Source organism: Diplotaxodon limnothrissa, linkage group LG7, assembly GCF_057381915.1.
Source record: "Diplotaxodon limnothrissa isolate DT_005_m linkage group LG7, D_limnothrissa_male_GT1.1, whole genome shotgun sequence".
NCBI lineage: Eukaryota > Metazoa > Chordata > Actinopteri > Cichliformes > Cichlidae > Diplotaxodon > Diplotaxodon limnothrissa.
Genome location: NC_140602.1, coordinates 13,047,989 through 13,063,759, shown reverse-complemented (window position 1 = coordinate 13,063,759; position 15,771 = coordinate 13,047,989). Strand labels below are relative to the sequence as shown.

At 40.9% G+C, this 15,771-nt stretch overlaps 1 protein-coding gene across 1 annotated transcript in view; it reads left to right on the top strand.

The window, feature by feature from the left end:
• tln2b (talin 2b) overlaps positions 1-15,771 on the top strand; it is a 97,515-nt gene that overhangs the window by 41,006 nt on the left and 40,738 nt on the right. Inside the window, exons 2-9 of the mRNA XM_085359228.1 lie at positions 5,150-5,326; positions 5,414-5,511; positions 5,700-5,829; positions 6,482-6,637; positions 7,081-7,223; positions 14,730-14,857; positions 15,154-15,217; positions 15,376-15,480. Of these exons, the coding sequence (XP_085215354.1) occupies positions 5,191-5,326; positions 5,414-5,511; positions 5,700-5,829; positions 6,482-6,637; positions 7,081-7,223; positions 14,730-14,857; positions 15,154-15,217; positions 15,376-15,480 (960 nt within the window). The 5' untranslated portion in view covers positions 5,150-5,190. The remainder of the gene's footprint in view (positions 1-5,149; positions 5,327-5,413; positions 5,512-5,699; positions 5,830-6,481; positions 6,638-7,080; positions 7,224-14,729; positions 14,858-15,153; positions 15,218-15,375; positions 15,481-15,771) is intronic.

Here is a 15,771-nt window from a genome sequence, read left to right as displayed (position 1 = left end):
CTTTATTAATGTATAAAGCATATAAAGGTTGGCAAACCTGAAGAGCAAATCCTGCAGTGTATGCAGGAATTTCCTACTTTGTTGTAAAGTTTGTTGGAAAACAAATCAAAAAGTAATTATGATATAAGATTGTATATAATAAACGGGGTGGCTCAAGTGGTATAGCGTGTTGTCTACCAACTGGACAGTCAGTGAATGGATCCCTGACTTCTCCAGTCTGCATGCAGAAGCATGCAAAGCACCCTAGATAGCAGACCTGAGTTACTCCCAATGGATCAAACAGAGTGCGAACAATGGAATGTGTGTTTGAATGGGTGAATGAGACAGCTGTAGAAAGAGCTTTGAGTGCTCAACTGAGTAGAAAGACACTATACAAGGGCTAGTCCATTTAAATTAAATAACCTTTCATAAGGATCTTTTACAACTTTTGTCATTATGTTAACTGATTTGTCCTCTGATTGCTTGTTTTTCACCAGTGTACCGGCTAGCTTTAGCTGACTTTACAGTGATAACTTTAGTGAATACCATAGTGTATATACATATTTGGAGTAGCCTGATAGCTACATTTTCAAGAGAAGGTGAAAAATGAAACGCTATCTTTTGAATATTGCCTATTTTAAAAAGTCTGCACTGTGTTTGTTGTAAATGAAGTCATAATAAAGATGTACAGTATTTATGGTGGCTGATTATTGCCTGTTTTCTTTGTAACACATCTGAGCTTGGTTGCTCTCAGTTTGTGGAGCTAAATATAAATTTAGTTTGTGAATTGCTGAGATATAGAATTTAACTCCATAGCTGATTAAAAAGGCCCTCTCTTGCCATTACATGCCCTGCTGTTGAACTTTCCGCGCTCCAGATGGTATCCAGAGGCATACAGTGGACATGAAGGGAACTGACCTTGCTTTCAGTCAGGCAGGGATAAAAGGCTGATGTTTTGCTGAGTGTCAATGCAGGATGTAAAGAGGTGGCAGAGGAGGTGGGGTGTGGAGCGGTTTAGCCAGTTAACATTTTCTCATTGCACATATGCTTTAATGCTGCTGTTTGAACAGTCCTGAGAACTGCTGAAGTCGGGAATTACTCTCAGCTCTCCATTCATACAACATCTACCTTTCAAAATAATAATACACCATGGGCTGAAGATAATAATGCATACTATATAGCTACACTACCTGCTGTTTTACTGACGGCTTCACTCCAGAGTTACATTCACTTGCATTCCAGCTTGTTAAAATCTAATTAATTGGTCTTTACAATAGCAGTGCTTAGTTTAGAGTTGCCCTGTAATCTACCTTTTATCCCAGAGTGGCTGTTTTTTATGCTCACAGTAATAGCTGCTGATTGTGTAAGTAGAATAAGAGTGGTTTGCATCTGCATGCCTATTTCTGTGACTTTTCTACAAATGCAGCAGAAAAAAATTCAAAGAAATAATTTCGGTCTTTCCAGTGTTGTAAGTTGCAGTGGAGTGACCTTGAAACTCCTGTTGCACTGTGTGGAAATATTTTATACTCAAAGAAAAAGCTATTGTAAATGAATAAAATATATATATATTTATCATTGTGCCACTGTTTTTTTTTTTTTTGTTTCTTTTTCAGAAGGTTTTGTCAACCTAAAGCAATCATTTCAGAGAGCAATGTGCCGTAGTGTTACGTTATCCTTCAAGGATTGTCATTCGCACTTCTTTTAAGCCTCATTCTGCGTCAGGTTTTTCATTTTGTTTGGAAGCATTTATAAAATCAGGTCTGATTAGGCCCAATATTGTTTTCTGTCTAGCCACCTCCTCAGTTGTTCTGTGACAGACTTGTGCAATAATCCAAGCAGTTGTAGCTCTCAGGTTCTGCTCTGCTGCTGGTGTTACAGTCAGTCATTAGAGCTGTATCCTCTCCAGATGGCTCCTGACTTCCATCATCTCTATTGAATTGTACACGTTCAGACTCCCCAGCAAGCTGCTCTTTGGCCATTTTCATGTCTTAATATTTGCAGGAGCAAACAAACCTAATCTAATGCAGGACTCTGCTGATGGACTAGTGATGGTCAAGGGAGATGGAATTACAGAAATGTTTGTCTACCGTGCTGTTTTAGTGAGCGTGATAAAATACAAGAATATGAGGTTGAACAGAGAGGCACACACAGTCTTGATAAAAAAGGAAAGTATATCCTCCTTAAATTCTAAGGTTTTATGTACCAGGACACATATAAGTATGGTCTGGTCCTTAGTGGGTCTTGGAATTAGATAAATACAACTTCAGATGACCCATGACATATTACACTGTGTCATTATTATACAATCTAAACCAAAATTCAGGAGCAGTCCATGCACATCCTTACTGCTGAGAATAAATAGGAATTTAAAGGGTTAAGTAGCAGCCAGGTGCTGTTAATCAGATCCACATCATTAAGTAATTATCAGCGTCGCCACAACTGTAAGAGCAGATGTTTTGGCATTTTGCTTACTGCAGCATTCAGGAGTGGATTAACACAATGACAAGGAGGAAAAACATCAGCGGTGATCTTATAGAATCAATTGCTGCCCATCAGTCTGAGAAGGGTTATAAGACCATCTCAAAACAATTTGAAGTGAATTATTCTACAATCAGAAAAATTATTCGTGGGAAAAGTCAAATTCCAGACCTCAGCCTGATTGAAATTCTGTGGCGAGATTTTAGAAGAGCTCTGCATAAATGAATGGCTGCAGACCTCCATGAACTGAAACAATGTTGCAAAGAAGAATGAGCCAAAATTCCTCCACAATGATGTGCAAGACTTCAGAATCAGAATCAGAATCAGAATGGGTTTATTGCCAGATGTTGAGGTTTACAACATTAGGAAATTGCTGCGGTGCTTCAGTGCAGACAATAAGAATTAAAGTGCTATGTAGAAAGAAAGATATGTGCATGAGATATACATGAGATATATACATGAGAATAAGAATTATGAGTGCTACGTAGAAAGATATATACATGAGTGCAGGTGGTGATCAGTGCCAGACATGAAATGATGCAGTGACACAGCGTAGGGTCATGTGTTAGTGGCGGGGACAGTCATGTGGTTATTGTTCATGTGTCCAACAGCAGAGGGGAAGAAACTGTTCTTGTGGCGAGAGGTTCTGGTGCGAATGGACCGGAGCCTCCTGCCTGAGGGGAGCAGGTCAAACAGACTGTGTCCAGGGTGAGAAGGGTCAGCTGAGATCCGGGCTGCACGCCGCAGTGTCCTGGAGGTGTACAGGTCCTGCAGAGATGGGAGTCTGCAGCCAATCACCTTCTCAGCAGAGTAATTTAAAAAATAATTAGTTCAAGTTACTGCTGCTAAAGGTGATTCTACAAGTTACTGAATCATGAGGTGCACTTATTTTTTTACACAATGCATTTCCATTTTGCCTTAATGTTAGTTAAACAAACGATGACAGTGTGATATGTCAGGCGTTGTTCGTCTCAGGCTGCACTGACCTAATTTTAAGGCCTCGTAAAATCCAGGATGAGTTTTCACTGACAGAGGGTGTGCTTTCTTTTCACCATGACTGTGAGTTTTGTCTCATCTTTTCTCGAAAGCAGAACTGAAGAAGTGTTGAATGCTTTCGAGTGTTTGCATGAGGATCTAAGTGAAAAATTTTCTCTCGCACTACTGTAAGCTCAGGGATTATCATTATCCTTCTGGATTTCATCATGTGGTTTCGGCACTACTTACTCTCTGATGTCACCGATGCTACTGACAACTTACTAAAGCGACTGTTTCTGCAGACCCAGTCTCCACAAAGTATTTGTCATCACAGGTAACTGTTGCTTTTTGGATGAGACGGCCTCTGTTTTGAGAAACGTCCACAAAAATGCAAACATTTTCTGCTCCCTCCTTATATTTAGCGTGTGGTGGGAGATGCCACGGAGCCTGCTGTATCGTCAGTCTGGGGGTCTCTTGCTGCTTGTCTGGAAGAGTGTATCTGTGGAAGTGCTGGATGACAAAAACTCAGTGGGACTTCTCTACCAGCCTGCATAGAGGAGAGCTCATGCGGCGCCATTACCCCTTCTTCTTTGTGCTCATCTTTTCCACTTTGTTTGAAGAAAAACTCGTAGAAGGAAAGGAGCTATTGGAGAGGAACTCACGTCTATGACAGAGGCTCCATCACAGACGGTCTCATTCATGCCATCATTATAGAAAATTTACTTCGCAGACTTTCTCTGCTTCGACTCAAAGGGGGACTGTGGCTCAGCACAAAAAAACTCATTGTTTCCGAGTGTGGCTGAAGTCTGAATCCTGTCAGTGTGAAGACTTGAACTTTTGCCTTTATATTCAACCATGGAATAAAATACTAAAAATTCTTTTGGTGTCACAGTACATTTTAGAACATATAATCAAAAAAAACATCAGATAGTCAAGTGTTAATTCAGAGCATAAATGTGTCTCTTTTTGATTTTCAGCTAAATATCTGGATATATAATATTTAGATCAGCAGTATGAATGTCTCCAGGTTTAAATGGATTTATCAGGCCATTGCCGATAAACTACCCAGGCTATAGGTCGTTTTATTTTTTCATTCATCTCTATGTAAAATTGAAGGTCAAGGAAAGCTGGAGGAACTCAGTCTCTTTCCTTTTTTTGCACACGCCTAAGAATACCAGAATTGACTCACCCTAATAGCAGTAAATGATAAGACACCCACTGATTTGTCTCACACTGAAGTCTTCTTCCGGAGGAGAGTGCGAACAGGGAGAAGTGAGAATAATGATGCAGGGGTGGGGGGTGTTTTGACTTGTCTCCGTTATTCTTGCCAATTAGAGAGATTTGCACTTCTTTTCCCCGCGCTCTTCTCCTGAAAGGTTATGTTTCTTGCCTTAGTTCAGCTAATTTTACATATACTGCAATCAGGCAGAAGCTCTTCTTGGGGTAACACTTTAATATCAGAACAACTCAGAAATGATGAGCTGCTAAGGCAGAGCACAATGCACATTCAATTCCAGGTAAAAATGCCCCTGCAGGAGGTAATTGTGAGGATTTGTTCTGCGCCTTTAGGTGTTATATTCGGCCCCTGAGATTTCCTTTTCACAGTTTTGACCTGAGTGTTGTTGGAGAGCGCGTTTTAATAATGACCTGTTGACATAGACGCAAACACATTGGAGCATTGATATGACTTCACAATCTCTCCTTCTGTGTCTTCCAGGAGTATAGGTCGGTCGCAAGGCCGTTATACTACCCACCAAGATGGTGGCCTTATCGTTGAAGATTTGCGTGCGCCAGTGTAATGTGGTGAAGACGATGCAGTTTGAACCGTCCACCCCTGTGTATGATGCCTGCAGAATCATCAGAGAGAGAGTCCCTGAAGCCCAGACAGGACAAGGTTGGAGGATGATTGGTGAAGCCGAGTTACATAATGGAACTTTATGGGCTTCTACATTTGTATTCTCTGTTGCTTTTTCTGTTTCAGCCTCGGATTATGGCCTCTTCCTGTCTGACGATGATCCCAGGAAAGGAATCTGGCTGGAGTCTGGAAGAACCCTGGATTACTACATGCTGCGAAACGGAGTAAGATTTAGTCATATAGTCCTGGGTGGAGAACTGTCAGTGTCAGTTATGGGTTCTTAAAGTGATCTATATTTTCTAGTGGAAGCCGAGACACTTATTCCTCCCAGCTTGCTGGAAGCGGCAGTTTACGGCTGAGGATGATTAGTAGGGCTGTGGATGTCATCGCGTTTCCTTTGCTGTTTTCTCAGGATGTCTTGGAGTATAAGAAGAAACAAAGGCCACAGAAGATCAAGATGCTGGATGGTGCCATTAAAACTATCATGGTGGATGACTCAAAAACAGTTGGCGAGCTGCTCGTCACCATATGCAGTAGAATAGGTTTGTATCTGTGCTATGAGTTCGGTGAAGATTAATCATGTCATGCCACCACCCAAAGCTTAAATTATTCATCTTCTGTTTTATTTTTAGTCAAAGGCATACCACTGACTTCATCTTCAGCTACATTAGGAGACTATGTTATCATGTGCTGTTTAGTTTGTATTTGAAAAGCATATTTGTCTATGCTTGATAAAGTCCTAATCGTGTTTTGCTTAGACCAATGTGGACATGATTCATCGGGATAAAACAAGCTTGTTTCTAATCAGCGACTTAAGTATTCTTCCTAATGCCCAGAAAATGCTGTCACTCTTTGTCATAGAGGTGTTCCCTAAGCTGTATATTTCAATTACAATGAGCTGCTCCCATGCCTAATTGGGTGAGGAAGAGAGGGATGTGTGTCTGGCAGATAGCTTTATTGGAAAATGTTTATTTAGAGTAGGGCTTTCTGCTTGGCTTCTTCTCCTCTTCAGCTTCAATTTTACTTTGCTGGCTCTATACCAGCTTTCCTGAACTTCTGTTTCAAAGCAAAGAGAAATGGATAAAAAGAGAGTTGCAACAGTATTGCAGTGATGCTTTTCTCTGTCGTGATTATTGAACCACTTACTTGAAGCATTTCCACCTCCTAAAAAAAACTCCCTGGCTAACTTTTCAGGAATCACCAACTATGAGGAATACTCCCTCATTCAAGAGGTGCCAGAGGATAAGAAGGAGGATGGGATGGGGACACTGAAGAAAGACAGGACCCTGCTGCTGAGAGATGAAAGGAAGATGGAAAAGCTCAAAGCAAAACTTCACACAGATGACGACTGTGAGTGCAAGCTTGAAAAAGCCAAAATGCTACTGGAATCTTGATGGCTTTACGGCAGCCATCTGACTCAACACCATCATATGGACGTGTACTTTATCACTCGAATCAAATTTATTGCATTGACATATGAAAGTTAATTAATTTTGTGTTATCTTTTTCCCCCAGAGGACACCAAAAATGTTTTTGCAAATGTATAAATCAACCTTCAACTAGCTTTCGTCTCAGCAGAAAATAATGCAAATGAGACTCTTCACGGCCCGTCAGGATTTTCACTTCCCAGTATTAAATTTGGTAGATTTTTTGTCAAAGCTGACGGGTCTGCAGTTCTCAAAATCCCTGGTTAATTTCACTATTACCATCCTCCTCTAGTAACATCTTTGTAAAACTGAATGCCTGTTCATTTTGATGTATTTAGTAATGGAGCATGTGTATTGATTGGGCAGTGAACTGGCTGGACCACAGCAGGACATTCAGAGAACAGGGGGTGGAGGAAAGTGAGACTCTACTGCTCAGGCGCAAGTTCTTCTATTCAGACCAGAATGTGGATTCACGGGATCCTGTTCAGCTAAACCTGCTCTATGTTCAGGTAAACCTGTTACACACATCTTTATAATAAGATAGCAAAAGAGAGAACAATAAGAGAGAGACCCGAACCCCCCCCCCCCCCCCCAATGTAAGGCCCATAATAACCAAGCATATGAAATATTTCAGACACAGGACCCAATAACTGTGTCGTCTTTGTGCCTGTAACTTCTGACCAGGCCCCGACAGACTGAAATGTGGTTAGCTTAGATGTGGTCCCGACAGGTTTGACTTGTTTCTTCGCTCTTACAATACAACAGCACAACAACACGGAAAGTTTGATCACCGGATGATGAAAGTAATATTTTTGTTTGGCTAATGTCTGCGGCAGAAAAAGTTATAAATAGTAGTAGGACAGAGTTATTCAGAACTTTCTGTTTGCTTGGCATTGCTCACAATGCATAATGAATACGGTCTGATAGAGCTCTATCCATCCATTCACTTTCTTCCACTTATCCAATTCATTTAAGGCAGGCTGGAGCCTATCCCAGCTGTCGTAGGGCAAAAGCCAAGGTGCATGTTGGACAGGTCGCTACTCTGTCACAAAGCTAACACAGATAGATAACCACTCATATTCACACCTACAGCCAATTTAGAATTGCCAGTTAACGAAACCAGGAGAACAAGCAGACTCCCAACCCTCCCAGTACAGTGGCTGGCAAAAGTATTCGGCCCCCTTGAACTTTTCCACATTTTGTCACATTACAGTCACAGACATGAATCAATTTTATTGGAATTCCACGTGAAAGACCAATACATAGTGGTGTACACGTGAGAAGTGGAATGAATGGCCCAGGATGTGAGTGGGCGTTAAGGCGTCTGGGGAGGGAACTCAAAAATGTGGTGTATGCTGTACAGTGCAGCGAGGAATGCCCAGACCTCTACATTGGAGAGACCAAACAGCCACTTCACAAGCGCATGGCACAACACAGAAGAGCCACCTCCACAGGACAAGACTCAGCTGTCCATCTGCATCTTAAGGATAAAGGACACTCTTTCGAGGATGCCAATGTTCACATTTTGGACAGAGAGGACAGATGGTTTGAAAGAGGAGTGAAAGAGCCATCTATGTCCACTGTGAGCGACCATCTTTGAACAGAGGCGGGGGTTTACGACACCAACTCTCTGCCATCTATAATCCAGTTTTGAGTTCCCTTCCCAGACGCCTTAACGCCCACTCACATCCTGGGCCATCTGACCTCAGGAATTCGCATGATAAGGTGGGCCCAGGTTTCACAATGAGCTCACCCGAAACTCTGGCTGATTGGGACCCACGCCCAGTTTCCCACCTTGGCTCAGGCTATTAGAGGATCATCAGGGGGTCCTTTTGTCCCTCTTTGGGGGGATACTCCCACTAGGTTTAAATCTGGGACTCCCCACCATTTGACCTTAGAACTGAAGAAGCTTCTCGGATGAGAGGTGAAACGTCTTCAAGCAACTTAAAGAAGTCCAGACACTTTTCTTTGCAAGCTCCTTTGACTACGATGACCTGGATGACTGAGAACCTTCACAGACAATGAAAATCATACATGATTCCAAATATTTTTTACAAATAAAAAACTGAAAAGTGGGGTGTGCGTAATTATTCAGCCCCCTGAGTCAATACTTTGTAGAACCACCTTTTGATGCAATTACAGCTGCCAGTCTTTTAGGGTATGTCTCTACCAGCTTTGCACATGTAGAGACTGAAATCCTTGCTTCTTTGCAAAACAGCTCCAGCTCAGTCAGATTAGATGGACAGCGTTTTCAGATCTTGCCACAGATTCTCGATTGGATTTAGATCTGGACTTTGACTGGGCCATTCTAACTCATGGATATGTTTTGACTTAAACCATTTCATTGTTGCCCTGGCTTTATGTTTAGGGTCGTTGTCCTGCTGGAAGGTGAGCCTCCGCCCCAGTCTCAAGTTTTTTGCAGACTCCAAGAGGTTTTCTTCCAAGATTGCCCTGTATTTGGCTCCATCCATCTTCCCATCAACTCTGACCAGCTTCCCTGTCCCTGTTGAAGAGAAGCACCCCCAGAGCATGATGCCGCCACCACCATATTTGACAGTGGGGATGGTGTGTTCAGAGTGATGTGCAGTGTTAGTTTTCCGCCACACATAGCGTTTTGCATTTTGGCCAAAAAGTTCCATTTTGGTCTCATCTGACCAGAGCACCTTCTTCCACATGTTTGCTGTGTCCCCCACATGGCTTGTGGCAAACTGCAAACGAGACTTCTTATGGTTTTCTGTTAACAATGGCTTTCTTCTTGCCACTCTTCCATAAAGGCCAACTTTGTGCAGTGCACGACTAATAGTTGTCCTATGGACAGATTCCCCCACTTGAGCTGTAGATCTCTGCAGCTCGTCCAGGTGGACGGCCTTGTCTTGGTAGGTTTACAGTTGTGCCATACTCCCTCCATTTCTGAATGATCGCTTGAACAGTGCTCCGTGGGATGTTCAAGGCTTGGGAAATCTTTTTGTAGCCTAAGCCTGCTTTAAATTTCTCAATAACTTTATCCCTGACCTGTCTGATGTGTTCTTTGGACTTCATGGTGTTGTTGCTCCCAATATTCTCTTAGACAACCTCTGAGGCCGTCACAGGGCAGCTGTATTTGTACTGACATTAGATTACACACAAGTGCACTCTATTTAGTCTTTAGCACTCATCAGGCAATGTCTATGGGCAACTGACTGCACTCAGACCAAAGGGGGCTGAATAATTACGCACACCCCACTTTGCAGTTATTTATTTGTAAAAAATGTTTGGAATCATGTCTGATTTTTTTTTTCCCACTTCTCACGTGTACACCACTTTGTGTTGGTCTTTCACGTGGAATTCCAATAAAATTGATTCATGTTTGTGGCTGTAATGTGACAAAATGTGGAAAAGTTCAAGGGGGCCGAATACTTTTGCAAGCCACTGTATATTCAAACCCAAGACCTTCTTGAGAACACAGTGCTAACCACTGCAGCACTGTAGTGCCCCCTATGAAATGTAACATTCATGGGATTAAAAAACTGGAGAGATGTGATTAAGGCAGTATAGCTCAAGTTTGAGATTTTTTACAGTATTTTAAACTAATAAAATACCTTTCTTTTTCTATCAGGGACACTACAAACCACTTTATGGGATGAGCCATTTAGGTTTCACACATTAGACAAGCAACAGCATGTTGTACATGCTACATAATTATACACCTAACATTTGCATACCACTGGAGTGCAGTGGCTAGCACTTTCGCCTAAATGCAAGTACATTACACATCATGTGTTGTCGACAGAAGTCATGTGTTAATTCCTTAAGCAACCGTTCATCCGTTACAAGAATGATAAGGTTTTATGTGCAAATTTCGGTTTTCCTGTCAGACCAAAACAAACAAAATGAGATTAGCATTGTTTGGTTTATTTTAATTCTAAAGATTAGGTGTACATTTGCTAAATATGAAATAAACTGTAGCCCTTTTTGCACAAAGAAATTATTATTTATTTAACTCCCTTCACTCCTGTTTACTGAGGGACTGCGCTGCAAGCCTCTGGACAAAATGCCGCCAATTTCCGTACAATGGAATTAATAGGACGTGAAGCAGCTCGGGGAATGGCTCTGGTATCAGCATGCATGTACGCTGATGCTAAATGCTTTCACTGATGAGAGCAGCGAGCGTAAATCAAAAGCAGAGTATTCGCACACAGTATAAAACAAAACAGGGAATTAAAAGAAGCTAAAATGCTCCATTAAGCTGAATGGAACTACAGAGCCTGTCAGGGTTTGTCACTACAAACAAGGCTTTTATTAAAAATCCACTATTTCTATGAAATATTGATTATTGCAGCTTTAAATCACCTTTTAATTGTAAACAAATAACAAATAAACATGTTTTTCTATATACAGACATGTACTCCAGAAACACATCACTAGCCAGTAGGGAGGAAATCCCCCCACTGACATCTGGAGATGAACAGCAGGGTGTGGAGTGCCCAGACAAACACACATACTGTACAGATGTACCCTCTGAGATTGAGGGAGAGCTCAAGAGTAGTGTTAATGCATTGGATGCTCCCCCTCACAAAAATGCATAATCTCTGAAAGCAGCAGAGATGTATATCGCAGCTGAAATGTATCTATACATATATAGTTATTTATATTTGACTCTCCCGTCTTTTCAGTTCCTCCTTCCTTGGAAGTTCTTGAATATGTTCAGAATTGACATCCTGCCATCCACCCTCTCTGTCTGCTACAGATGCTCTCCTCCCTTCTATCTGTCTGTTCCTGTTGTTGCCTCTATTTTTTTGTACCCTCCATTTCCTTATTTTGCAGTTTCTCTGTCTCCACTCCCTTTCCATCGCTTACACATTCTGACAGTCGCATACATCCCCACCCTGTTACCCTGGCACACATTACAACACTGTGTGTATCATGCTCTCCTCTCAACACAGGCTCATATTTCCTTTCACAATAACAACTCCGCCCCCTGCCCTTGCCCTCCCCCATCTATCTTTCCCGCGTTCTCTCTCTCTCACACACACACACACACACACACAGACGCGCGCACGCACTTGGCTCGGCACAAGACAGGAGCTCTAATTTGTCATTGTGTTAAAAAGACCGAACACAGCCAGAAGAGTGGATCATACCACAGGCTGCTCTTGCTCTTTCTCAGTGTTCCTTTTTGAATTTTTTTAGCCTACAAATGTTCCTCTTCGCCCTCTGTCATTCATAATTCCAGCAATTCTTAGAAACTCTGTACTATTATTGTGTAACTGTTCATGTAGTTCATGACATCATTGCTGGTCACTATTTGACAGGACCCTCCTGCATATTTGCAGTGATCTCATATATGTATTCATGATTTTAAGCTTACATGATTTCAAACTCAAACACCCTATTATGCCCACACACACACGCGCGCGCACACGCACTCTCACACAAACATTAATGAAAGCTCTGCCAGTAAAAGAGTAATCTTCTTTACCACTTGACCGCTCCCTTTGTATTTATCCTAAAACCAGCATAAATCTCCATAGCAATAGTATCACCCACTGAGTTTTGCTTTTACATTTAACCCTTGATCACTTAATCAGATGTATTACATGTGTCAAAAGTTGGCATATTTCAGCACAGGGTCAGGTTAAGAATTTGTCTTCAGGACTTGATATTCTACAGGATGTAACACAGTTATAATGCTGATATTTTAGGGGTCAATTCAACCTTTACCGCACAATACATATAGAAAGAGAAGAGGAAAAAGGAATCCATTATTTTTAACTGGTTTTAATATTTCAGTCAAGCACTGCTATTTGACTATATACCTTAGCCCCAAAAATAAATGATGGCAATGTGTGCTGTCTGCTCTGCTTGGCCAGAGTGGAACAGTTGACCTCAGCGTTGTTGCCTCAGGCTGTATGTGTCACAGCTTCTGATGTCTTGTGCTTCACTAAAACCAGTTCTTGTATCACTTACCATATCTGCTTCGAGAAATTCGGGGTCTGTCTTCACTCTGTTGCCTTTTTACAAATATGGTATAATATTTATCCGACTGGTTCTGTGCCTAATGTGACCATTAATCTGAAATCAGCCACTGTCAATTAATTCTTTATCAATGGTCAGCTCTTACAGAAAGTATAAAACTAGTAATGAAATGCATAAAAATCAGCTTCATTCATAATTTGCCATCACTAGCTCACATGCAGCTGTGTGCCTGTCAATTTCCAGTAATGCACGTACACAATGAAACGACTACAGGCTAAACAGCATGCTGTATTTACATTGAATACAGTGACACCAGATATTTACCTCACTATACAAGTTATATTATCCAACAGTAATATTCTGATTGATGATTATTTGAGAGTCGAGCCATCATTTCTGAGCCAAAACAGCAATTGAGGATGAACCCACTTTGGTTTCTGGCTGAGTGACAGCTGTTACATTTACTCTGCTGAATATTGACTCCCTTATCTCATTGCGTTGAGGAACAGTGAAGAGCATACTTTGGATTTGCAGTCAACCTTCACTTTCATTTAAGTAAGGGTTTAGTATCCACTGATATGAAACCCCATTAAGTTTTTCTAAATCAGATTTTGTTTAAAGAAAAATTAAATAAAAACATAAATGAAATACCATGTGCATGCCACAGCTGTTCTAAATTAACAGCAAAAAATAATTAGCAAGATTATTTTTTATGTTTCTTTAACGGTTAATCAACCAGAATGCGCAACGTCTAATGAAATGTATATTTTTAATGCTAAAATATAATTATGGTTGTTATGAATGAATTTTCAAATTTACCGTTTTACAAAATAGCAGAAAAAACTGTAAAGCATCTTATTATTTTCTAATTAATTACTTTTAGTTGTTTAATGTTACGCTTGATTAATTTCTGACTTATCAGACAACTCCAGTGTACATACCCACTCAAAATTAGGTATAAAAACATGAATTTGTTATTTACTTAATAAATACCAGTACACACACACACGTGGATGGATGGATGAACTATGCTTTACACATTGTAATACCTCTCCATGATCGTCTGGTGCAATTGCCACCTAAATATTTTTTCTAAATACTTGTGAACCAACTGGTCGAAGGAAAACTCGGTGTACAGTGAACAGTGTGTAGCGGAGTGAATGGCATGTGTGAGGGCTAATTTTAGAGTGTCTTCTGTGTCCAGCAAGAGCTTATGTACTCCACAGTGAATTGCACTTGGGAAAAGACTTGATTGTGAGTAGAGGAGATTGTTGTTCTCATTACAGCAGTGAGCTGCTGCTTAGTGTTTCATTGATGTAATGGGACGTAAGAATGTATCAAGTCCACGCTGTGTACTGATATGCTAATGCTAAGAGCATGGATGGAGCCTCTATCACCAGCAAGGCCTCTCAGCTTTGCGGCGATTAAATTTGCTACAGTGAACTCGAAAGAGAGAGAGCAGGGGGCAAAGCTGACTGCCCCCTGGAGCACACAGGTACAAGCATTATACAGAAAGGCTTCTGCTTCTGTGTCACCCTAAAAGGTATACATATTATAAAGAGCCTGAAAATGTATTGAATCATAAATGACATCTCAGTAGCACCAAACAGACATAAGGGTTAAAAAAAAATCCTTCATTAGATTGCTTAACACCATACTGAGGACCATTCTGTGATGCAGACGGGTACTGTGAAAAACTGGTGCATTTTTGCGATATCCTTTCCTTTTTAATAACACATAACTGAGTGTGATGACAAATACTCGAAACTGTTACATTTGAAAGCCGCCAGAATTGCTTTCATTGTCACAAACAAATTTTATTTGGCTCCCCTGTGTGCCTTAGTCTGAGATATGATGTATATTCTCTAGAAATGCACTTAGTCACTTAGAAGACTTCATTCTTGATGCAACAGTGCACGCAAAGCGCACAATGAATTGTTCATTGGAGAGCTCTGTTTGGGTGAATTGTGGAGCATTCCCGTGTCTTCGTGGTCTATTTCCTGGATGTGTGTTACTGCCTTACACTTATCCACCCATACCTCTTTTCATGTCTCCTCCAGGCTAGAGATGATATATTGAATGGATCCCACCCTGTCTCCTTTGATAAAGCATGTGAGTTTGCGGGGATCCAGGCTCAGATCCAGTTCGGACCCCACGTGGAGCACAAGCACAAGCCTGGATTCCTGGAGTAAGTTTTTATTATGAAGAAGATGCCTTGATACGAAGATTCAGAATACTTGTTTAGCACATGCTGTACTTTTATACACAGGCTTATTTCAGCTGTATGGTAGCTATTCCCTTCCATCAGTAATGGTTGTTACTTCAGGGATTTCCTCCCATGGAAAGCTCAGGGGTGATGTCAGCTGTTACAACTGTTTCCTGATATGTAGGCAGTAAGGCAAAAATGACCTCATAATTAGAGGTATGTTAGAAAAAGGAAATGCCTGTAGCTGAAACCAGTTAAAATGTCATTTGTCTCCGTAGCCTGAAGGAGTTCCTACCTAAAGAGTATATCAAGCAGAGAGGGGCCGAGAAGAAAATATTCCAAGTATGTACATTACACTTCTCAAATGCAGCATGCAAAAAGTGTAGTGTGTTCTCTGTTGAGGTGTAAAATACTTACATAACAGCCAGTACATGACATTTCAAGCATATTTACATATGTACTGATAGGTTTAAGTTGGAAATGTAACTGTTGTTTTCCAGGAACATAAAAACTGTGGAGAGATGTCTGAGATAGAAGGAAAAGTAAAGTATGTGAAGCTTGCTAGGTCCCTCCAGACATATGGAGTGTCCTTCTTTCTCGTGAAGGTAAGCGTTAGCAGGCTTTTTTCCCCCCCAAAAAATACATTTTTATACAATTAAAATAAAAATATCCTCACCTTCTCACAAAATAAGGTTAATTGTAATTGGGTCTTTCATAAGTTACAGTTGATGAGGGATTGTTATACCTTTTAGATTTAACTTATTTAAGTAAAGCTTTAAATAATCTGGCTAAACTGGTGTATTTGTTTCTTTCCCCGTTGTTACTAAATGTGCTAGTAAAAAATGCAGTCCAGCGATATGAAACTAAAACCTAAAACAAATGTTAATTTAATGATA